Consider the following 25059-nt stretch of genomic DNA (forward strand, 5'->3'; position numbering starts at 1 on the left):
GCGCAGTGTCATTAATAAGTGTAAAGCCCATGACACTGTGGTTAACCTCCCCAGATGTGGACGGAAAAGAAAAATTGACGAGAGATCCGCGGATGGCGGATAAAGAACCTCGACTAACATCCAAACAAGTTTAAGCTGTCCTGCAGTCCGAGGGTACGACAGTGTCAACCCGTACTATCTGTTGGTGTCTGAATAAAAAGGGACACCTCAGGAAGACCCCACTTCTGACCCAGAGATATAAAAAAGCCTGGCAGTGCCAAAAATGTTTTGGAAGAATGTTCTCTGGTCAGATGAGACAAAAGTCAACATAAGAGTTTACAGGAAAAAAAACGAGGCCTTCAAACAAAAGAACACGGTCCCCACAGTCAAACATGGCAGCAGTTCCCTGATGTTTCGGGGTTGCTTTTCTCCCTCTGGCACTGGACTGCTTGACTGTGTACATGGCATTATGAAGTCTGACGACTACCAATTAATTTTGCAGCATAATTTAGGGCCCGGTGTAAGAAAGCTGGGTCTCCCTCAGAGGTCATGGGTCTTCCAGCAGGACAATGACCCAAAACATACTTCAAAAGCACTAGAAAATGGTTTAAGAGGAAGCACTGGAGACTTCTAAATTGGCCAGCAATTAGTCCAGACCTGAATCCCATAGAACACCTGTGGAGAGGGTTTGGAGAAGGCACCCTTCAAATCTCAGAGACCTGGAGCAGTTGGCCATAGAAGAATGGTCTAAAATTCCAGCAGAGCATTGTAAGAATCTCATGGATGGATACTGGAAGCGGTCTTTCGCAGTTATTTTGTCTAAAGGTTGTGCTACCAAGTATTAGGCTAAGGGTGCCAATACTTTTGTCCGGCCCATTTTTGGAGTTTTGTGTAAGATGATGATGATTTAAAAAAAATGTTCATTCTCTTTTGTGTTTTTTCATTGCAATCAAAATAAATGAAGATATTACTACCAAAGCATTTGTAATTGCAATCATTTTCTGGGAGAAATTGAGCATTATCTGACAGAATTGCAGGGGTGCCAATACTTTTGGCCAGCACTGTAGAGCCTCATTTATTAATTTTTTTCATACCGTTTGTGGCTCAGCTCAGGTATTTTAGATTTTTATGTTCCTTATCCGATTGCTCGATTATTTGAACTAACTAGTTCATCGATTATTCAACTACTAAAATAATCGATAGCTGCAGCACTAGTTCTTTTGTCTTTGCAGGCAGCAGACTTGTGTCTTGAGCTTCCAAACTTCTCTCCCACTATCACTGGAGTTCTATGGGACAACTGGCATGCTGACAAAGGAGCGTTCATTGCTTACGACGATGACAAAGCTTACACCTACGCTGTACATAAGACCACCATATATGGTAGGTAAACAGTAACACCTCATCCAAGTTTGGCAGGTGTATGTTTGTTTTGTCGTAAGTGTTAGCATTGGTTAATATAGTGGTTGCCTAGCTGGATTTCCAGTCAATGCCGTCCAGTTCCTCTGTGAAAGAGCAGATCAACAAGAATGCTCTTTTAATCTGTTTTCTTATCTGCTTCTGACTACTTAGGCCCGCGCGTGGTCTTTGTGGGGAGCACTCCACTTCTCTCCTCCCAGAGGCCTTTGCTGCTTTACAATGGGGTGCTGACGTGCCAGACGGCGAGCGGCAAGATCAGTGAAGTGGCTCTGAGCACACATTCATTCCTTGAACACTCAACAAGCACATCGTCTGGGTCGCAGCCAGAACTTGGCAAGCAGCTCACGCAGGCCCTCCAGCTTAAGAGGTTAGAAGCCCCACTGCTGGTGATTGGAAAGTCTTGATTTATTGGTATTGTCAGCTAGGTTTTATCCTTTAGAAAGTGTTGACTGGTTGGAGCTCTGAAATCTAGTCACCAATCCATCGGTCACATGTTAATTTTCTGTCAAAACAACTCTGCTAGAAAAATTACTCGTACTGTAAATAGTCAATATGCAAGACAAAATGATTATGAAAATGAGATTATTTTATACATTTATTTTTAGCTTCAACTTTAATTCGAAACAAAACAACATTGCAGTCTGCTGCCTTTCTACTGCCTCAATGAGCATTTACTGTACAATGCATCTGAGAAATGGCAATGAAAGCCAATATTTCCAGGAAGTAGACAAAACTGCTGAGAGCAGAATTTTTTTAATGCCAGATGTTTTAGCCAATCAAATGCGAGTATTTCAGCTAATCCACCTTTGCTAATGAGTCTAGTGATGGTGAGATGAAGCCTTGTGAGGCATTGAACCACTTGAGAGGGCTCATTTCTCAAAGCTTTCTGTGAGTACGGTACCACCTACTGGTTAAGTGTAATGATCACAGTCAGTTGTCTCAACCACGAGTGATTTGTTTATTTATTTATTTATTTGTGTTTGTCTGTCTTTTAGGAAGGAAGGAATTAACAAAATATTGTTTTACCAAAGTATTTATGTTAATAGATTATCACATATGTATATGGCGGAAGACTGAAAAAGCAGTTTCTGCTCTTGCACCCATATTTAAAAGAAAGTGCTGTATTTTAAGCCAAAACAATTGTTGTGTTTGACAGAACAATGTCTATATGCTGCCATAGCAGATTCATGGCGCATGAAGCCCCCGAACTATTTTTAATTTGTCCGTTTTACCCTAGAAACCCCCGTTTACAGACGTCGCGCAACCGCTTTTGTTTCAACCCAGTCTTAAAACGAAGATAATTAATGATATTTATTATTCAAAATTTCAAATTGTCTGTCATTTTGAGCTTAGAATCATGTCATCATGTCTTATATTTCGTTTAACAAAAAAAAACACTTGAAAAAATAATTCACTCAGATATTTTAAACTTTTAAACAAATGACGTTACTATGAAAAAAATTGTCTGTGAAAAAGGCACGGATATCTACATCATAACTGTCGCGTATTTGTATGTATTTATTTATTTTTTTTGTTACTGTCACATTTTCTCCGATATGTTAGATGATAAATAATCGATCCAAACAAAGAAAAATTGGAAAAAAAAAAAAAACGTTAAAAGGGGTAAATATATGGAAAAAAAAATCTCGACCACTCCTTGATGTCTGCAATTTCTGCTTCGCGACCCTTGTTATATTACCATGTTTCATCCATAAAATCCCCCCAAAAATCCAGCCGCCACTCAGTGATACATCCTACATGGAGTTTTTGGTTAGAAACAAGGTTAGTACGCGATATTATCTCGTTAAAATCATGGCGTCTGTAATTCTGCTCTCACGTGCGCTCACCTCCAGATAGGGTTTTGCTGTTTTAAAAAAATTTATCATTATTATTATTTTTAAATGCCTTCCTGTTCAAAATTTTTCTTCCCCCAGAAAATTGAGATTTTAAGCGTTCTAATGATGTATCGCACATGCATACTGGGCAATTTTAAAATTTGGCCAAATTGGGGGTCTCAGAGCGGAACTTCAAGAGGAAGCATGGAAGACGAAACCCAAGAATGTTGATGAACTCTGGGAGGCATGCAAGACTGCTTTCTTTGATGTTCCTGATGACTTCATCAATAAATTGTATGAATCCTTTCCGAAGCCCATGGAAGTTATACAAAATATTAAATCTGGATCTCACAGCACCACTACTTAATTCGCCTATGTCATGTAACATATTTTTGTATTTGAAGTACATTTTTTGTTCCAATTTTCACACTACTTTCTGTAGGCGACAAAACTTGTATCTTGCCAAAATTTGACCTTTATGTCTTCATTAAATGATAAATCTTTTTTCAGTGAAACAAATACATTCAACATCATTTGGGAGGGTCTTAGCTTTCATATGAGCCAATTCTGAAACCAACTGAATAATTAAAAGTCAGGTTATTAGCAATTGTTTCTACAAAATGGATAAGCGACAAGACTTGTCAGGGACTGTAGATTTAGTCGGTGTTTACTAAAATGTTACGTCTGTAAAATTCAAACATTTTAGTCTAAAAATGAATAAATAAATAAATAAATATTTCCAACAATTTCGAAAGAACATTGATAGACTAGTACATATTGTAGCATCTATCTACAAGGACAACGCCAACTTTGTGATAATACACACTCAGCAGGAAAACAGTACGTTATTTTTTAAAAATGAATTATACCCACCTGGACGCCACCAATTGTATGTAAGAGATAAGTTGTCCGTGTTTAAGAGGATGCTTGACGTTAGCATTAGCCTAATGCTAACGCAAATGTAAATGCTATGCTGGAATTACAAGTTACATTTGGTTTGTGATGATTACTCAGCAGACCTTTAAAGGCTAAAGATACATTGAATATTCTCTCTTGCCAAGATAAGAAAACAAATCTTACTGTGTGTGTTTCAAACAAGCAAAGGGGAAATTGGAAAGGACACTAGTGAGATTAAGGGGCGTTCGCAGCACGTCACATGAGTGACACAACTAGGCAGTGCTACGACACATAAAAATGTTACACATTGTGAAAATGTGACAGAAACTATGGTCCATTTTCGTCCCGTTCTCGTCCTGTAAGACGAAAACTAACATTCGTCTCGTTATGTTTTAGTCTCCCAAGACACGTTTTTAGCTCGTTCTCGTCTCTTTACCGTCATGAAAAAATTGTTCGTCAACGAAATATTTTCGTTATTGTCATTGTTGATGAAAACAACACTGGTTTCTCTGTTATCATAGTTCTAATATATTTGTGATTTGCTTATGTTGGTTTTTGAGCAATCATTTTTCACATGAAGGTCATCTCTACTAAACATGGTCTTTCCCTTCCAGTCTTTATGGGCATTTTACCAAAACAATACAACAATATTCTAATATTATGACTTATAGTTTTGGTGTGCCATCCCAAAATTTTAAGTGTCCCCACCTGGTCACCCATGTGAAACATTTCTGGAGGCACCACTCAGTAGAAAATTCTGACTTGTGTATCTGTCCGTCTCTCCTAAGGTTTTATGAAGCATGGGATCTGTGCTTAACCGAAGGCAGTGAGGCCGACAAGGCAGAGATTGGCAAGGCCTGTCTGGTTCACATGGAGATCGACCTGGCCATTCACTTCTACCGCATGTGTGGCAATGTGGGCATGGTGATGTCACTGCAGGCCATCCAGGTACAGTTGTGGCTGGTGGAGGTTTCGGCATTGCTTAAGAAGCGGCTTAAACACCAAACATGTTTTGTTTTTGAAGGGCATCGAGGACAATAACTTGCTTGCGGGCCATTTGGCCATGTTCCTGGAGGATTTCTGCCTTGCTCAGGATCTCTATCTGGCTTCAGGCTGCCCAATTGCTGCCCTGGAGGTCAGATACATATGTGCAGTTTTTGGAATTGAGTAGTTTCAACTAAAGAGTTATTTTAAGTTAAATGCTGTTTATTTTTTTAGATGAGAAGAGACCTGCTTCATTGGGATAGTGCTCTGAAGTTAGCTAAGGGCTTAGCAGAAGACCAGATTCCGTTTCTTTCCAAAGAATATGCCGTTCATCTGGAATTTATGTACATATACAAATTGGGCAAATACTAATTCTGATATTTTCTGAAATGTCAAATCATCTAGTTTTACATTTCTCTTTTTAGTGGAGACTACATGAATGCTCTGGCGCACTATGAGAAAGGCATGACTCATAATAATAAAGTAAGTATGGTTATATACTGTATACAGTAAACCCTCATTTTTCGTGGTTAATGGGGACCAGAACTCGCCGCGATAAGTGAAAAACCGCAAAAAAGCAAAAAAAAAAAAATCATTTTATTTTACGTTTTTGTGTGTTCAACGTATTTGTTCAGAATTGGCATTGGAAAGAGATACATATAAGACAATGTTTTGTCACTTTTTTCCCCAAAAGTATAATAATAAAATAAACTTTTATGTATATATATATATATATATATATATATATATATATATATATATATATATATATATATATATATATATATATATATATGGCGGAAAACACAAACAAGACCGAAAAAGCAGTTTCTGCTCCTGCAACCCTCTTTAAAACAAACTGCTGTATTTTAAGCCAAAAGAACTGTTGTGTTTGATAGAACAACATGTCTGTATGCTGCCATAGCAGATTCATGGCGCATGAAGCCCCCAAACTATTTTTAATTTTTCCGTTTTACCCTGAAAACCCCCGTTTACAGACGTCGCGCAACCGCTTTTGTTTCAACCCAGCCATAAAACGAAGGTAATTAATTATACTTATTATTCAAAATGTCGTTTTTAGCTTAGAATCATTAATTGATGTCTCATATTTCGTTTAAAAAAAAAAAAAACTTTAAAAAATTATTCATTTACAAATTTGAAACTTTTAAACAAATTATGTCACAATGAAAAAAATGGCGTCTGTAAAAAAGTCACTGATATTTACCTCATAACTATCGCTTAATTGTATTTTTTCTGTTACTGTCGCATTTTCTCCAATATGTTAGATGATAAATAATCGATCCAAACAAACAAAAAAAATTGAAAAAAAACGTTTAAAAGGGTAAATATATGAAAAAGAAAATCTCGACCACTCCTTGATGTCTGCGATTTCTGCATCGCGACCCTTGTTATATTACCATGTTTCACCCATAAAATACCAACAAAATCCAGCTGTGGCCATTCACAGCTGTGTCTTGACACTCAGTGATACATGCCCCATGGAGTTTTTGGATCGAAACAAGGTAAGTACTGGATAATATCTCGTTAAAGTCATGGCGTCTGTAATTCTGCTCTCGCGTCCTCACACCTCCAGATAGGGTTTTGCTGTTTAAAAAACATTTTTTAAAAAATGCCCTCCTATTCTAAATATTCTGAATCTGAATCTGAATCTGAATATTGAGATTTTAAGCTTTCCAATGATGTATCACACATGCATATCGGACAATTTTGAAAGTTGGCTAAATTGGGGGTCTCAGAGCGGAACTTCAAGTCACCTGAGTGTTTTCCGCCATATATATATTTTAATAAATATAAATTTAACAAATAACCACTTCAAATGTAATAATTATGATAAGTAAGTTAGTTAAGTAAGTTTTAAACATGCGACTGTCCCACCAAATTATTCTTAAACAAGAATTAAGTAGAAAAATGTTTCTCTTTATTAAATGCTTCATTGAGTGAGTTCACTTAAATCCGCTCAAGCTGCTCACTTACACACAATGAGTTGCCACAGCAACTATTTAACAAGTTAAACGATGATTGACGCATATGGCGCTTTGAAGTTTCGGCTTCCAAGCGTCTCTGGCAAGATCAAAAATTAACGTCTGTCAATCATTGGTACTTTGATAACACACTCTAGTGCACTGCCTGACCAACAAAGAGCAGCAGGAGCGAGAGTAAGAGATGACGTAATCAGATTGGTACAGCTCTATGAAATACTGCGTTTATTTATGTGTTTTGCATATTGGTTTTCCCTGTTGTTTACTCACTTATCCTTAATATTGGGCTGCAGTTCCAGGAGCATGATGAAGTGTGCCATGCAGGTGTAGCCAGGATGTCTATTCGAATGGGCGACATAAGAAGAGGTGTGGCACAGGCTATTCAGCACCCAAGTAGAGTCCTAAAGAAAGAATGTGCAGCCATATTAGAAAGCATGAAGGTAAGAGTTGGTTTCTAGTGACTAATTCATATAAACAACTGCAATATAATTCTGTGTTTAGAGTAATAGTTTTTGTGTGTCACAGCAATTCTCTGAAGCTGCTCAGCTCTATGAAAAAGGACAGTGTTATGACAAGGCAGCATCGGTTTATATTCGCTGCAAAAACTGGTGAGACAAGGCCTGAAAACACCAAAACTCAAACCTGTAGGTCTCAAGTGCTTCCTAATAAAACTTTCAGGGCAAAGGTTGGAGAGTTGCTGCCTAATGTCACTTCTTCCAAGATCCACCTGCAATATGCTAAAGCCAAGGAGGCGGATGGCAAGTAGGTTCTTCTTGATGTCTCTACTATTTTAGTTTAAGCAAAGCAAGCCAATGTAATGGCTTCTATGTTCACCAGTTATAAGGAGGCAGCACAAGCCTACGGTAGTGCTAAAGACTGGGACAATGTTACTCGCGTACTGCTGGATCACCTGAAGAACCCAGAAGGTGCTGTTCGCATTGTCAGAGAGACGCAGAGCATTGAGGGAGCAAAGATGGTGGCCAGGTGCGACAAAGGAGTGGTTAGGTTTATAGTCTACTGAGATTCAATACAAGAGGTTCTTTTACAAAAAAAACAGAAAAAAATCTCATTTTTGTATAATCGTAAAAACACTTAAGATAGATATGTGACTTTTCAGGTTTTTCCTGTCACTAAATGACTATGGCTCGGCCATCCACTTCCTTGTTCTCTCTCAATGCAATGATGAAGCTTTCCAGCTAGCGCAGCAGCACAGACAGATGGAGGTCTATGCGGACATCATCGGTAAGTGAGTGTCAAATTTTGTGATCGGGTACATTCATTCATTACTTTGCAACTGCTGCTGTGTGTGTTCACCAGGCTCTGATGCAACACTGGAGGATTATCAGAGTATCGCTCTTTATTTTGAGGCAGAGAAGAACCACCTCCAAGCTGGCAAGTTCTTTCAGAAGTGTGGACAATACAGCAGGGTAAGAGCTTGTCACTACTTTCCACTTACACGTCTAGGTCAACACACATCCTAGAATGTCAGGAATTATCTTTATAGTCACGAATGGACAGCTGAACACAATAAAGAGAAAAATATAATAGAAGCGCTGGGGTACAACAGTTATTTTCAATTTACTTAAGGCACATATACAGTAGACTATTCTTTATATTATGTCTCCTTACGTTTATCTGGAGTGCATTTACTGAGTGTGAAATCTGTGCCTGTTTAATTACACACAAAACTGAACACTCACATTACCATTACTTCATAGTTACACTGCTGGCCAAAAGTATCGTCACCCCTGCAATTCTGTCAGATAATGCTCAATTTCTCCCAGAAAATTATTACAATTACAAATGCTTTGGTAGTAATATCTTCATTTATTTTGCTTGCAATGAAAAAACACAAGAGAATGAAAAAAAATGCTCTGCTGGAATTTTAGACCCTTCTTCTTTGGCCAACTGCTCCAGGTCTCTTAAGATTTGAAGGGTGCCTTCTCAAAACTGCCATTTTCAGATCTCTCCACAGGTGTTCTTGGGATTCAGGTCTGGACTAATTGCTTGCCACTTTAGAAGTCTTCAGTGCTTTCTCTCAAACCATTTTCTAGTGCTTTTTGAAGTGTGTTTTGGGTCATTTTCCTGATGGAAGACTCTGAGGAAGACCCAGCTTTCTCACACTGGGCCCTACATTATGCTGCAGAATTAGTTGGTAGTCTTCAGACTTCATAATGCCATGCACAAGTTCAAGCAGTCCAGTGCCAGAGGTAGCACAGCAACCCCAAAACATCAGGGAACCCCTGCCATGTTTGACTGTGGGGACCGTTTTTTTTTCTTTGAAGGCCTCTTTTTTTTCCCCCTGTGAACTCTATGTTGATGCCTTTTCCCAAAAAGCTCTACTTTTGTCTCATCTGACCAGAGAACATTCTTCCAAAATGTTTTAGGCTTTCTCAGGTGTTTTGGCAAACTCCAGCCTGGCTTTTTTTAAGTCTCTGGGTCAGAAGTGGGGTCTTCCTGGGTATCTTACCATAGAGTCCCCTCTCATTCAGACGCCGACGGATAGTACGGGTTGACACTGTTGTACCCTCCGACTGCAAGACAGCTTGAACTTGTTTGATGTTAGTCATGGTTCTTTATCCACCATCCACACAATCTTTCATTGAAATCTCTCTTCAATTTTTCTTTCCCATCCACATCTAGGGAGGTTAGCCACAGTGCCATGGGCTTTACACTTATTGATGACACTGCGGACGGTAGACACAGGAACATTCAGGTCTTTGGAGATGGACTTGTAGCCTTGAGATTGCCCATGCTTCCTCATAATTTTCCTCAAGTCCTCAGACAGTTATTTGGTCTTCTTTCTTTTCTCCATGCTCAATGTGGTACACATAAGGACACAGGACCGAGATTGAATCAACTTTAATCCACTTTAACTGGCTGCAAGTGTGATTTAGTTAATGCCACCACCTGTTATGTGCCACAGGTAAGTAACAGGTGCTGTTAATTACACAAATTAGAGAAACATCACATGATTTTTCAAAGGGTGCCAATACCTTTGTCCAGCCAATTTTTGGAGTTTTGTGTAAAATGATAATGATTCATATTTTTTTTCCCATTCTCTTTTTTGTTTTTTCATTGCAAGCAAATTAAATTAAGATTTTACTACTAAAGCATTTGTAATTGCAATCATGTTCTGGGAGAAATTGAGCATTATCTGACACAATTGCAGGGGTGCCAATACTTTTGGCCAGCAGTGTAGCTGGGATAGGCTCCAGCACCCCCGCGAGTTAGGACCCTCGTGAGGATAAGCGGCACAGGAGATTAATGGATGTTGTTAGAATGAAAACCAAATGAAACACATGTTAATTGTACCTTCTGCCCTCTAGTGGATGTGCGTTTAACTATTCTGAATTGTCATTTGTAAATTTCCTGAATCACTGGATGTTACCAAATCGATGTCTACATCAGGCTTTGAAGCACTTCCTGAAGTGTCCTAACACAGAGGACAGTCTGGCTTTGGACATGGCCATTGAGACAGTGAGTGATTAGCGTGTTCAGTGAGATATTACTGATATCAACATTGACAAATATTGTGTTTTTGTTGACAGGTGGGCCAAGCCAAGGATACATCCCTGACTAATTTACTAATCGAATACCTTATGGGGGAGAGTGATGGCATCCCAAAGGTGATAATTACTCAAATATCATTTCCTTTTTTCCCTTTTATTTTACTTTAACATTCCCAGCCTATACTGTTTAAATACCCACTTAGTCTCGTGTGTTATAACAAAAAAGCTGATACGTAGGTAATTACCCTCAGGTTTTAATTGCTGCAATTACATAGCAATTACATTGCATTTATAAGGACTACTAGCTGCCTAACAATTATCATTCAATTGCCTCTACCTCAGCAGTGTGTGGTTGCAGAATTTAAATGATGTAATGAATGTGTTTGCCTTTTTTGTTTTAATTTATAAAATACAGGATGCCAAGTACCTGTTCCGTCTCTACATGGCACTGCAGCAATACAGGGAGGCAGCTCGCACTGCCATTATCATTGCTAGGGAAGAGCAGAATGCTGGTATGAGCACTTCCACCACAAAAGCAGTTTACCTCCTATCATATCCTAAGAAGTGACAAATCAAGTCTTATCCTGATTGATTTGTTGCTGAGTTTCTTGTGTCTCTACCAGGTAACTATCGCAGCTCCCACAATGTGCTGTTCAGCATGTACACACAGCTGCAAGCCCATAAGATAAAAATTCCTGCAGAAATGGCTACAAACCTGATGATCCTGCACTCCTACTTGCTGGGAAAAGTGAGTACTGATAAACAAACACCATTGGTAGGCAAACATTTGTAAAAGTGCTGATACTTTTAAAATGGGTTCACTTCTTCTGTAGCCTTCTCTAATTAAGGTAGTTTTTGCCTTATCGCCAAGTACTACATTTTTAAAATGAATAAAAAAATAAGTAAATTAGGCCTGTCAACAATAATGCGTTAACGACCATGATTCATTTGGAAATATTAACGTATTAAAAAAAAAAAAAAATTCAATTTACCGCTCAGACTAAGTTTGGCCACAACTGTCTCCCGTAGTCCCACACACTGATGTTTACATTCTCCGGGTGGCAATGCAGGACATAATGCAGCCAGCCACGATGAGTGAGGATGATGACCAAATTCCGTTTTAAAAAGCTGCCTAATGGAAATCTGGATAAAACCAAAGTTGTGTGCACATACTGATGTAATGAACTGTCGTTCGATCGAAGCTCAACCAGGCTAAAGTACCACCTTCGGGCACAGTTAGTGTTAGCAATGACGCTAACACTGCGGGAAACAAGCCGCACTCATCAAGCTACACTGGTAGAGTGCGGACTCGGACTTGTCAACAAAAGACAACATGTAGGTTGACTACTGCTATCGCTACATGGGTAGACAGAGACTGTAGAGTGTAGACCCATTAACATAGTCGAAGATGAGGGCGTTGAAAATCCAAAGACAACAACAACAAACCACTAGACAGGTACAAGGCAGTGCCAGCATGGACTCATGTCCACTACAGTGGTGGTCTGCGCACAGTGGTGCCCACAGTAAGCTGATCCATGCAAAAAAAAGTATCTGGTCACACCTGCCACAACCGTTCCTTGTGAGAGACTGTTTTCTTTGACAGAGCACAGTGTTCAAAAGAAAAGGTCTGCTCTGTTATCTGAAAATGTCAACAAGCTAGTTTGCCTGAGCAGTTGGTTAAAAAAAAAAAAGAGTATGACTGGCTAACTTAAGCAGTGTTTCTAAACACCTTTACACACAGTTTAGTGTAATGTTTTTCAGTTAAGTGTGTGAAAATTGACAATTTTTTTTTTTTTATATCTCACACAGCTTTCAGGCCATTTAGTGTAAAACTGCAAATGCTTCATTTATTTGTGTGAAATGTTCAATTTAACAGACAAGTTGTTTACACATTTTTTGAAACACTAGCTATTGTTACTGTATTGTGCTTGTCTGCTCTTTAAATTGGCAGTTAATTTTGGGTAATATGCCAAACGGTACTTGAGCCACATTGTTAGTCTGAGGCATTTTAATCTGTTAAAGCTCTTTGCTGTATCATGCAATTTATTTTATTTATTATTTTATTTGAGCTGAGTTGTTAAATAAAATTTTAAAACTCTATTTGGTTAAGTAGTAATTCATTCACACATCATACATTTCATCTTAAATTTTTTTTAAAAAGTCAATTATAGTATTTTCCTAGATTTTTTTCCTGAAGAGCAACTTTATTCATCCCAAGGGAAATGTGATTAATCATGATTAATCACACAGTTGACATATGATTAACTAGATCAGATTTTTTTAATCGTTTGACAGCGCTAAAATAAAAACAATTCAAAATGAATAATTGTGACACAATAGAGCAATTCAGTGAATGCTTAATATTTATGAAATTTTTATTTTTGAAATTTAAGATTGGGAGTGCTAATTACTTACTGTAACCCCGGAGTTACACCAGATTCGGCACGCATGCATACCGATCCGTAGCATCAACACACTGTGAGACATTAAATGAGTTGGGCGGTTTACAGAAACACCCGCATTGCATACAAACCATCGGCAGTGTATATATATCCTTGTTTGCCTTCCTCGGATACAAAAATAAAGTTAGTCAGCAGTGCTCTGTCATTTACTTTATTTAACATGCGACAATCAAACATCCATACACTCAAATTTACAGGCGTACATGCGTTATTTAATAATGAACAGTTGAATGAATATACCATCCACTCCCAGTGCTTCAGCTAGAGAGGTCTCTCTTTTCTTGCTTTTTTCTTATGATTAAATTAAAAAAGATGCGTGCGTAGTCATTGTATTGTTTTGGACATCCAAAATTACTTTTTTTTATAATCGATCGGGTCCGATCACGTTATTTTCAAAGTATCGGAATCGGCAAAAAAATATCGGACATGCCTTTTTTAAATATATATATTTTATTTAAATCGTTTTCTAATTGTATTTCACGTGACAGACAAAATGTCTTACACTCATCCAGAGTCTTTAGTTTTGGCTTAAAAGGGGACTGTCAAATTTATCGCGTTAACGGCGCTAATTAGTTTTTAAAAAATCAATCACGTTAAAATATTTAATGCAATTAACGCATGCGCTGCAGGACCCACTCACGCATTGTCACATTCAATCTATAAAGGCGCCGTTTTACCTATATATAGAGCTAAAAGGCAGTGTAAAATGAGTAGAGTGAATTTAGGCAGTCTTTGGAGCCTTTATTTAATTGGCTAAAGCCTTAAAATGCCCCTCTCAACTATTAAAAATATTGTGGGAAGCAATGTGGGGAAGAAAGGTAGTAGTTGATCTTTTTCTTAACACCATATGTTATTTCTCAACGCAGAGAAGATGTATCAATTGGTGTCACTACGCACAGTCATGGTTGCACTTCCCATCATGCATTTGGGCAGAACAGTTAAATGGCTACAGTATCATTTACTGAAAGCTCAACAAATACACTAGATGGCAATATTTAGTCACAATATACAAAGTCACATTTATCCTTTAAGAATTACGAGTCTTTCTATCCGTGGATCCCTCTCACAGAAAGTAATGTAAATGCCATCTTGAGGATTTATTGTCATAATAAACAAATACAGTACTTATGTACTGTATGTTGAATGTATATATTCGTCCGAGTTTTATTCATTTTTTTCTTAATGCATTGCCAAAATGTATATGATCGGGAAAAATTATCTGGAATGATTGGAATTGAATTGGGAGCAAAAAAAAAGCAATCGGATCGGGAAATATCGGGATCGGCAGACACTCAAACTAAAACGATCGGGATCGGATCGGGAGCAAAAAAACATGATCGGAACAACCCTATTTTTTATCATCTATATTGACTGACTTTTGATTGTAAAAGGTCTCCTGAATGTTGAGTTGAACCTTGGCCCCATTATCACATGAAGAACATTTTAATATATTGACTTTATTTTATTTTGAAAATCCGCGAAAAATGTTATTCAGTAGCCAGATAGAACTTCTCCTGCCGCTCGTGCTGTTCTATGCCGGTTAGTTGTGTCTTGCTTGTGGCATCCGTCAAAAAAAGAAGACTTGCGTATCCACTTGAACCGCCAGAGAACCGACGCAACAGAGATGCAATGCAATATGGGCTGTGTCACTACACACATCGATTACAATGATTGCGAATTACATTTGCCAGGGAATGGCAGATGGACCAGAGCCGTGACTTATGCTGTGTAACTCGGGGGTAAGAGTACAGTTAATCTGTCTAAGCCAGGGTGGGCAAACTATTCCACAAAGAGCCGCAGTGTGTGCCGGTTTTTGTTGCAACCCAAAAAGGGGACACCTTTTCACCAATCTGGGGTTTCAGTTGATTGCAGTCAGGTGCTTCTTGTTTCTTGGGACCCCTGATTGGTTGAACTGCCTCTGCTGAATCAGTTGTAAAAAAGACCAAGATCCACAGCATTGAGGACTGGTTTGCCCACCCCTTGTCTAAGGATTGAAAATTGTGCAATTAATTTCTCTTATTAGGATAATAATGCTGACTTGACTGTTTAACTGTTCAAAAATGTGTTTCTTAACAGATCCATATAAAGAGAAGAGACCACCTAAAAGGGGCACGTATGCTCATTCGTGTGAGCAAAAATATCAGCAAGTTTCCTGCACGTAAGTCATCACACACAATGTAGCTATTTTAATTTAATTATATTGATTTAATTTTTACGTAGTGTACCATTTTGCGAACAAGCATTCCTTTTCACAATGAAAAGCATTTTAATTTTTTCAGACTATACGTCACACTGAGTAAAAGTCGCACCAGCCAAAGAATAAAATGCACAAAAAGAGGGTAAAAAAAAGGAAAAGTCACACTGTAGTATAAGTTGAATTTTGGGGAGGTCACTTTATTTAATCAGAGACCAAGCACAAACATTACACATTATAGCTGTAATAAAACACGGAATAAAGTACTAAATAGGCATCTCATAACATATTAGCAGTTATTCAGATAACGATAAAAGAAACAAACTCTCAATCTCATTCCAAGTCACTTCCAAATCCATTCAAGTCTCCATCTTCAGTGTTGCTTTTGAACAACTGCACCAACTTGACGTTTAAGGGCACGCCTCTTGTAAAAGCATCAATATACAAGGCGCACCTGAGTATAAGTCGCAGGCCCAGGCAAACACTGAAAAAAAAAAAGTGACTTATAGGCCGAAAAAATACGATACTTCAATTCAACATCCATTGGAGTGGAGAAGGAAGCTGGAATACCTGCAGAAATCCTTGAATGAAGTCTGAACTGTGTGTTGCGTTGCTACAGATGTTGTGCCCATTCTGACATCGGCTGTTATTGAATGTCATCGAGCTGGGTTGAAGAACTCTGCTTTTGGCTTTGCCGCTATGCTGATGCGCCCCGAGTACCGAAACGAAATACACCAGAACTACAGGAAGAAAATCGAGGCTATGGTTCGGTAAGCAAATTAAAACCAACTCTTGTCTACACGTAAAGTAAGTTCACATACCACACACAATCACATATACAGTGTACTGATTTGTGTGCTCAAATGGGGACCTTAATTTGCAACAAAATTACTGTTGTAATTCTGACTGGAGATTGACCGATATGGGTTTTTCAGGACCGATACCGATTCTCACATTTCTGCTTAAAATCACCATCAAATGGGATCTGATCTTTGTCAAAATCACACAGATAAAAAAACTGTCTGCTTTAACTAAAACCACCCAAACATTTCTAGGTTTTCATATTTTATTGAGGATAGCATGCAAACAATGCCAGAAGGAGGAAAAAAAAGTAAGTGAACCCTCTGCCGAAGGAGACTTAAAGTGCATGTGACACGAAAAAGCATGTTTATTTCATAATACACGCGGTATTTTATGCTCCTGAATGATATGGACCGCTTGGATGTGTGTGGAAGCGATCGCTATATTTATTTAGTTTTTTTAATCCCGCGCCATGAAAATGAGTGACTTCCGGCTTCGGTCTTGCATTGAGGAGGAGGGCACTGTGACGTGTACGGATGAAGGCGTCCTCTTCACTATACAACCGTACTGTTGTGTATGAGGACTAAGGATTCAACTGATTTTGTGGATTAATAGGTTTATTTTTTGCATCACGCCAGCCAAACGGCTGCAGAAAAATCTTGCTGTATGAGGGAGAGGCGTGTGTGCCTTTTTGGAGTTTCAAAAGGTTCCCATTCACCGTGGATATTGGCCAAAACAGGCCCTACTACTGTGGGACCATTGGACTTACGAGGAAGTGAGTAAACATCTTGTTTTGTATTATGTCAAATACGAATACAGCGATTACAAAGTAAACACTACAAACTTTCTTTAAATAAAGGACTACTTACGTTTGATCATTGATAGGCATGTAAAAAGCTCTCATCATGCACATTAGCTGCACGTTAGCGTCACCACAACTGCAGCCGCCCTCCTCCAGGGAACGAGCTGTAAATTGCTCTCCGCCGGGTGGTTTGCCGATCCGCAAAGACAGTCAACAACCCAGTCGTCATGTCAAATAATCCGGGCTAGTTATGTGTGATTTTCCGCTTCGAAGACTTTGAAACATCACTCGGTTCGGGTTAGCATGTCGGCTAGCTGTCACGCCTCTTGGTTTGTTTACATTCTCTGAAGCCAGGGAAGGGAAATGACATATGTCCGATTTAGGTGTCATGAAATATCGTTCGGGAGGTGCGACAGTAAAGGTGATGTCGACAGTTTTGGCCATTATGGAGTATTTTTGCCACGTTGTCCTGAATAAGTGCATTTTTATCATTTCATATCCCATTTAGCACAAGACTGTTATGTGTCATGGCCATGCCATTTATTTAGCTATTGGGGAAAAATATTTGGATAAAAAGAATATCCTGTAAAAATATTGGAGTAGAGAGACTGAAACAATGACATTTTGCGGCTCTCTTCGTCGCGTTTTCCTCGTTCTGAATAATTCCCCCTCAATAGGCTGAATAGTAAAACAGATGAACCCAGTCTCCCGCTGACGTCATCCACCTGTTGGGGACGGTAGAGCCCTATAATGGTAGGCGTGTCTAACCGGCAGATTAAAAGACTAATTTCTTGTCATCTGCGCTTTGCTTTGTATATAGTTGAATCGTCTCAAAATATGATTCTAAATCACATAATAATGCTATTTAAGACTTTTTTTCTCCTGTCGTATGCTCTTTAAAAAGCAATTGAAACCAATTTTTACCAAATAATTTAAGTCAGGTGTGTGCCCAATCATTGATGAGTGGTTTAAAGCTGCCCTGCCCACTATAAAACCACACACCTGGTAAGAAGTGTTTTGATGAGAAGCATTGTCTAATGTGCATCATGGCTCTGTCAAAAGAGCTGTATGATGACCAGTGATCAATGATTGTTGAGTTGTATAAAGTTCTCTAAAAATCTGGATGTTCATCAATCGATAAACAGAGAAGTTGTCTACAAATGGAGAGAGTTTGGAACTGTTGCTTCTCTCCAAAGGAGTGGCCATCCACCAAAGATGACACCAAGAGTTGAGCGCAGAATACCAAGAGAGGTAGAAAAGAACCCTAGAGTGTCTGCTTAAGATTTACAGAAATCACTGGCACAGTCCAATATCTGTACACACATCAACTTGTGTAAAACTATGGCCAAGAATGGTGTTCATGGTGCTACTCCAAGGAGGAAGCCACTGCTGTCAAAAAAACATTGTTGCTCTTTTAATGTTTGCAGAAAGGCACTTGGACACTCCACAGAAGTTTTGGCATTTTGTTTTTTTTGTGGACTGATGAAATCAAAGTTGAATTGTTTGGGAGTAACACACAATGTCATGTGAGAAGGAAAAATGGAACAGCCCACCAACATCAACACGGTGGAGGGAGCATCATGATTTGGGGCTGTTTTGCTACCTCAGGGCATGGAAAACTTGCAATCATTAATGGAAGAATGAATTCAAAAGTTTATCAGGATGTTTTGCTGGAAAACCTGAGGTCGTCTGCCAGACAATTATTGCTGCCAAAAGGGGAGGCCACAAAATATTAAATGTGATGGTTCACTTACTTATTTTTCCCCCTTCTGTGATTGTTTGCATACTACCCTCATAAAAATATGGAAACGTGTAAATGTTTGGGTGGTTTTAGTTAAAGCAGACACTGATTTTTCATCAGTGTGATTTTGACAAAGATCAGATCACATTTGATAGTGATTTTATGCAGAAATGTGAGAAATTCCAAAAGGTTCAGATACTTTTTCATACCACTGTATTCTGTTAGAAAGCTTATGATCATCTATCACAACATGACTTTAACTCTGTTAGGCGACCAGATACATCAGAGTTGGAAGAGGAAACAACCCCCTGTCCTTACTGTGGCTTCCAGCTTCCGCAGAATGAATTGCTGTGCATCTCTTGCAAGAACAACTTGCCCTATTGCATTGCCACTGTGAGTGCGCTCTCATTCATTGGGCTGACTTTAACATATGGGGGTTCCTCCACAAAAGTCACATAATGCCTTTTGTTTTGCTCTATCACCATAATGATAGGGTCGTCATATGTTGAAAGAGGACTGGTCTGTGTGTCCGCATTGTGAATTTCCAGCGCTCTATTCGCAGTTCATTTTGTAAGTGACATGATACAAACACTGTTATTTGGAGAGCTGTCTATAATTTCCGCTATAAATAATTTGACACACTTTGCTGACACAAAATGAATTGACTATCTTATACAACTTTGTTTTAGTACCGTATTTTTTGGACTATAAGTCAGTTTTTTCCATAGTTTGGCCAGTGGTTCGACTTATACTCTGGAGCGAGTTATGTGTGAAGTCATTAACACATTGCTATATGTTATACTAGTATGTTCCTTGTTATTCTGTATATTAGATTTTACTACGATTTTACTACTTTTTTTTTTTTTTTTTTGCCAGAGATGCCAACAGTGGTTCAACCAGTTTCACCAATGAGACGTCGCAATAATAATCACATGACTCCATTATCCCAATTAGACTCAATTTGCCGTTCTATGATCATGCCGGCCTGTTAGATCACGTGACATCTTTATAGCATCATAAAAAATTAATTGTTTGACATTAGGGCTGCAACTATCAATTATTTAAGTAATCGATTCATCTATCGATCAGTTAGGCCGAATAATCGAGTAATCGGATTATGACCATTAAATACGTTGCAGAATAAATTTCAGGAGGTGTAAAACAAATTTTAAAAAGTATTGATGCTTACAATAATATTTATTTTGGCTTGGTAAGATAGAGCATTAAATGCAAACACAAAATATTTTTTTTCTTCAAACTATGCAGATTTGCACTTTCATTTCACAAAAGCAATACATACATTTAAAACTCAATTAAAATACCTGAGCTTAGCCCCAAACAATATATAAAAAAAAAAACAATTAAATGAAGATCTACAGTGTGGCAAAGTATTTAGTCAACCACTAATTGTGCAAGTTCTCGTACTTGAAAAGAGTAGAGAGGCCTGTAAGTGTCAACATGGGTAAACCTCAACCATGAGAGACAGAATGTGGGGGGAAAAAAAAACAGAAAATCACATTGTTTGATTTTTAAAGAATTTATTTGCAAATCATGATGGAAAATAAGTATTTGGTCACCTACAAACAAGCAAGATTTCTGGCTGTCAAAGAGGTCTAACTTCTTCTAAGAAGGTCTAACGAGGCGCCACTCGTTACCTGTGTTAATGGCACTTGTTTTAACTCATTATCTGTATGAAAGACACCTGTCCACAAGCTCTGTCAGTCACACTCCAAACTCCACTATGGCCAAGACTAAAGAGCTGTCGAAGGACACCAGAGACAAAATTGTAGACCTGCACCAGGCTGGGAAGCCTGAATCTGCAATAGGTAAAACGCTTTGTGGAAAGAAATCAACTGTGGGAGCAGTTATTAGAAAACGGGGGCAGTGTTTCCCACCAATGAACGAGACTGTGGCGGGCCCAAACGTTTGCCCCCCCCCAACCCCCGGCTGAAAAAAAACCCCCAAATAATAAAAATCAGATGCGTCAGTCAGCCGATTACACAGCTGTAGCCCACTACACTCTACTACCCGTGCACACACACAGACACACGCGCCAACAGGTCGCGCTCATAGACGGGACTACTCGCCTGGTACACCAGACTCATAGCTGTGCTATCAGAGTATGAGTCTGGCCACCATTAAGCAGAAAAAAATTTCCAGGGCGGAGCCAGCCAAAGCAAATAGACAGCGGAGCGGGCCAATCAGCGACGGGCTGACGCGACGTCGGTTAAGCGACAAGAAACTAGCGAGAGACATTTCAACATATTCAACATGGCTAGTGCGAGACAGACTGTTGGTTTTAGCGACTCGATGTGTTTTTGGTCATGTAAAACCGAATTTACCGCGGATTGGAACATATTGCCCCTGAGTCTGGTGTACCAGGCTACGGGACTACTGTCTGCTGCATTCTGCTGCATTTGGCGCGATCCGGCGACACCGCATACTGCAATTTATATTACATTCAGTGGTCTCAAAATGCCCTAAAGAGATACACCAGGCTTGAAAATGTACACACATACCCTTCCCCGAGGGTCAGAGACCCTCCCACCACAGTCTCCTAAAATCCTGTGGGAAACACTGGGGGGGACATACAAGACGTCTGATAATCTGCCTTGATCTGGGGCTCCATGCAAGATCTCACCCCATGGCGTCAAACTGATAACAAGAACGGTGAGCAAAAATCCCATGACCTAGTGAATGACCTACAGAGAGCTGGGACCACAGTAACAAAGGCTACTATCAGTAACTCATTGCGCCGCCGGGGACTCAAATCCTGAACTGCCAGACGTGTCCCACTGCTGAAGCCAGTACATGTCCAGCCCCATCTGTGGTTCGCTAGAGAGCATTTGGATGATCCATCAGAGAATTGGGAGAATGTGTTATGGTCAGATGAAACCAAAATTGAAATTTTTGGTAGAAACACAGGTTCTCTTGTTTGGAGGAAAAAGAATACTTAATTGCACCATACCCACTGTGAAGCATGGGGGTGGAAACATCATGCTTTGGGGCTTTTTTTCTGCAAAGGGACCAGGACGACTGATCTGTGTAAAGGAAAGAATGAATGGGGCCATGTATCGAGAGATTTTGAGTGAAAATCTCCTTCCATCAGCAAGCGCCTTGAAGATGAAACGTGGCTGGGTCTTTCAGCATGACAATGATCCCAAACACACAGCCTGGGCAACAAAGGAGTGGCTTCGTATGAAGCATTTCAAGGTCCTGGAGTGGCCTAGCCAGTCTCCAGGTCTCAACCCCATAGAAAATCTGTGGAGGGAGTTGAAAGTCCGTGTTGCCCAATGACAGCCCCAAAACATCACTGCTCTAGAGGAGATCTGCATGGAGGAATGGGCCAAAATATCAGCAACAGTGTGTGAAAAGCTTGTGAAGAGTTACAGAAAATGTTTGGCCTCCGTTATTGCCAACAAAGGCTCCATAACAAAGTAATGAGATTAACTTTTGGTATTGACCAAATACTTATTTTCCACCATGATTTGCAAATAATTTTTTCAAAAATCAAACAATGTGATTTTCTGTTTTTTTCCCCCCACATTCTGTGTCTCATGGTTAAGGTTTACCCATGTTGACAATTACAGGCCTCGCTAATATTTTCAGGTGGGAGAACTTGCACAATTAGTGGTTGACTAAATACTTATTTGCCCCACTGTAAGTACAACAAAAGAACAAATGGCTAACTTGCATAGCAAAAGTCAGCTAGCTTAAATGCTATAAAATGCTGACTTTTTTTTTTTTTTTTTTTTTTTACAAATTGGTCAAACGCATATTCACTTAAAAAACGGCTAAATTTACTTCTAAACGAAATAATGAATGCATAAACAATCATATTAGTTAAAAAAAAAACTTAACAAAGACTTATGATGGTCTTAACAGGGAGCAGCTGGACTCAGCCCTATTAAATAAGTTCTGTCATATTCACTCGTGCCACTAAAGGGCAGTATACCCACCCAAATTAATCAAACTAAATGCAAACGCTTTCAAAACAAACCATTACAACATCATTCAAATTAAACGAATCATAGAAGCAGCAAAATTTGATTTGAAGCTTTTTTCGAATAGAATTACTCGAGTTAATCAACTAATCGTTGCAGCATTATTTGACATAGAGCACCACCGTCAACATGACTCAAAAGCGCGGATTTTAATCTCTCTCCCAGCTTTTATTTGGCACCGAATGACCATGAAAACTGGAGATACGATCCTTTTAGTTTCATAATCGCAAATATGTTTTCTCCACTAGTGGTCACTCTTGCTCTTTGGACCAATAATGCTTAATTTCTGTAGATTTTTTTCTCTCGCCGGAATTGTTTTTTGTTGTTGTTGTTGTAGTTGTCTTTCCTTTGGCTTCATGTGGTTATGTAATATGTTATAGTACAGTTTAATAATCACAGTTCATATAGATAACTTTGTGCTGAGTAAAAAATACAATTGTTTAAAGAAAAAAAAACAAATATGTTAAGGAGTTACTCACAATGTTACTTTACCTGAGTAGTTACTTACTTTTTTTTACTTGAGGACATTTTTTGGATGACCACTTTTACTTGAGTAATATTATTTTGAAGAAATGCAACTCTTACTTGAAGAAAATTTTTTGGGTACTCTACCCACCTCTGCTTTTTATCATGTTCTTTTGCTATAGTTACCTGAATAACTCTTGATAGCTATGTTATGTTAACACAACGGGCCGTTCTCAGTTCGTTGTTTATGCGTCATAACGTTAGCATACCGTACACTTATTCAGCCCTTTTTCCTATATTTATATTTTAAATTGCCTTTCAAGGTGACCTGTCTGTTCTTGGTGTTGGATTTTATCAAATAAATTTCCCCCAAAAATGCAATTTATACTCCGGTGCAACTTATCTATGTTTTTCCTCTTCATTGTGCATTTTATAGCTTTTGGAACTTAAACTCAGGTGTGACTTATAGTCCGAAAAATATGCTATATTGTTTGAAAGATAAATCTTTGAATTAATGCATTTTACCAGGCTGACTGTTCTATCTTGGCTGAATGATTTCAGATTACTAGAGACAGACCCAGTTTGTCCCATGTGCTCAGAGACTTTGAGTGCCCAGGAGTTGAAGAAGATCAAGGATTGTTCCAAATACTTGCAGCCTGATCAAGTGGATCAGTGAAGGTGACAGTCAATGTTTAACACGCACAGCATGATATCACAGAAAGCGAGGCATTTCACTTATTTGGAACAAATATTATTACTAAAGCTAGAAATATATTTTATTTTATATGTATTGGAGCTGGAAGCTAATTATCCAAGTTGCGCAAGTCTATGAAGATACGATTGTTGCAAATAAATTGATGCAATATCATGAAAATTATAAGTGGGTGTCAGAGGCTTAGATGTGTAGAGGCTCACGAATAAAGGTCGACCAATATGGGATTTTCAAAGCCCAATACCGATTTTCAAATTAAATTTAGCTGATTGCTAATGTCTGAAACAGATTTTGTAAGCTGATACTTTAGGCCAATCTACTTTTTTTAGAGCACGTTAATTATGGAAGGCAAGTGAAACACTCATTCTATAAATGTACAGTATACAAGTGTTGGACAAAATAATGGAAACACCTAACATTTTAGCATCATAATCACTGAACATAATTGTTAAAGAATGGCATGAGGAACATTCTAATGAAGTTGGGCATCTCACATGGCCGGCACAATCTCCAGACCTGAACATTATTGAGCATTTATGGTCAGTTTTAAAGATTCAATTAAGACTTCAATTTCCCCCGCCATCGTCTCTAAAAAGGTTAGAGGATATCTAACTAAATAGCTTAAAATTCCTTTGGAAACGATTCACAACTGTATGAATCAATACCTCGGAGAACTGAGACCGTAATTGCCGCAAAAGGTTGCCCTACACCATATTAAATAAGTTTTTGTTGATTTTTTTTAAGGCGTTTCCCTTATTTTATCCAGCCCCTGTATATTCGAAGTTCTTCTAAATCTCTTGTGTAGAGGTAGATTTGGGTCTGTATTATTCAAACCCCCCCCCCAAAAAAAGTCGCTTCAATCCAAATATATATTTTCAATCAAAAAAACTTGACTTCAATCAAAAAAAAAAAGTGAAAACTTTTTGATTGAAACAGGTTTTTTGATTGAAGTAATGTACCGGTAGTTTTGCGTTCAAAATATAAGTTGCTTCAAACAAAAATCACTACAAATCAAAAATAAAACAAATTTCATAGATTTTTTTATTGAATAATAAACACACAAATGTCCTAGCCAAACTACATTACTTCCATCAAAAAAGGAGTTTCAATAAAAAAAAATAAAAAAAAATTCAAAGAAAAAGTTTTCAAATGCATTTTTTTGTTTTAAATTTATTTTTGCATTCAAAAACATTTCTTTTATTGAAGTGACTTTTTTAGTTGAAAATATGTATTTTGATTGAAGCAACTTTTTTTG

The 25059-nt window shown here is 38.5% G+C and overlaps 1 protein-coding gene across 1 annotated transcript in view; it reads left to right on the forward strand.

The window, feature by feature from the left end:
* wdr19 (WD repeat domain 19) overlaps positions 1-25059 on the forward strand; it is a 48619-nt gene that overhangs the window by 19376 nt on the left and 4184 nt on the right. The window contains exons 16-36 of the mRNA XM_057843847.1: positions 1212-1359; positions 1549-1762; positions 4916-5075; positions 5152-5262; positions 5346-5455; positions 5537-5594; positions 7405-7551; positions 7637-7719; positions 7790-7873; positions 7949-8095; positions 8229-8353; positions 8429-8538; positions 10523-10591; positions 10663-10740; positions 11039-11135; positions 11247-11371; positions 15162-15243; positions 15899-16049; positions 18893-19016; positions 19117-19193; positions 23654-23770. Coding sequence (XP_057699830.1) covers positions 1212-1359; positions 1549-1762; positions 4916-5075; positions 5152-5262; positions 5346-5455; positions 5537-5594; positions 7405-7551; positions 7637-7719; positions 7790-7873; positions 7949-8095; positions 8229-8353; positions 8429-8538; positions 10523-10591; positions 10663-10740; positions 11039-11135; positions 11247-11371; positions 15162-15243; positions 15899-16049; positions 18893-19016; positions 19117-19193; positions 23654-23768 — 2415 coding nt within the window. The 3' untranslated portion in view covers positions 23769-23770. The remainder of the gene's footprint in view (positions 1-1211; positions 1360-1548; positions 1763-4915; positions 5076-5151; positions 5263-5345; positions 5456-5536; positions 5595-7404; positions 7552-7636; positions 7720-7789; positions 7874-7948; positions 8096-8228; positions 8354-8428; positions 8539-10522; positions 10592-10662; positions 10741-11038; positions 11136-11246; positions 11372-15161; positions 15244-15898; positions 16050-18892; positions 19017-19116; positions 19194-23653; positions 23771-25059) is intronic.

This window comes from Corythoichthys intestinalis, chromosome 8 (genome assembly GCF_030265065.1).
Source record: "Corythoichthys intestinalis isolate RoL2023-P3 chromosome 8, ASM3026506v1, whole genome shotgun sequence".
Classification (NCBI taxonomy): domain Eukaryota; kingdom Metazoa; phylum Chordata; class Actinopteri; order Syngnathiformes; family Syngnathidae; genus Corythoichthys; species Corythoichthys intestinalis.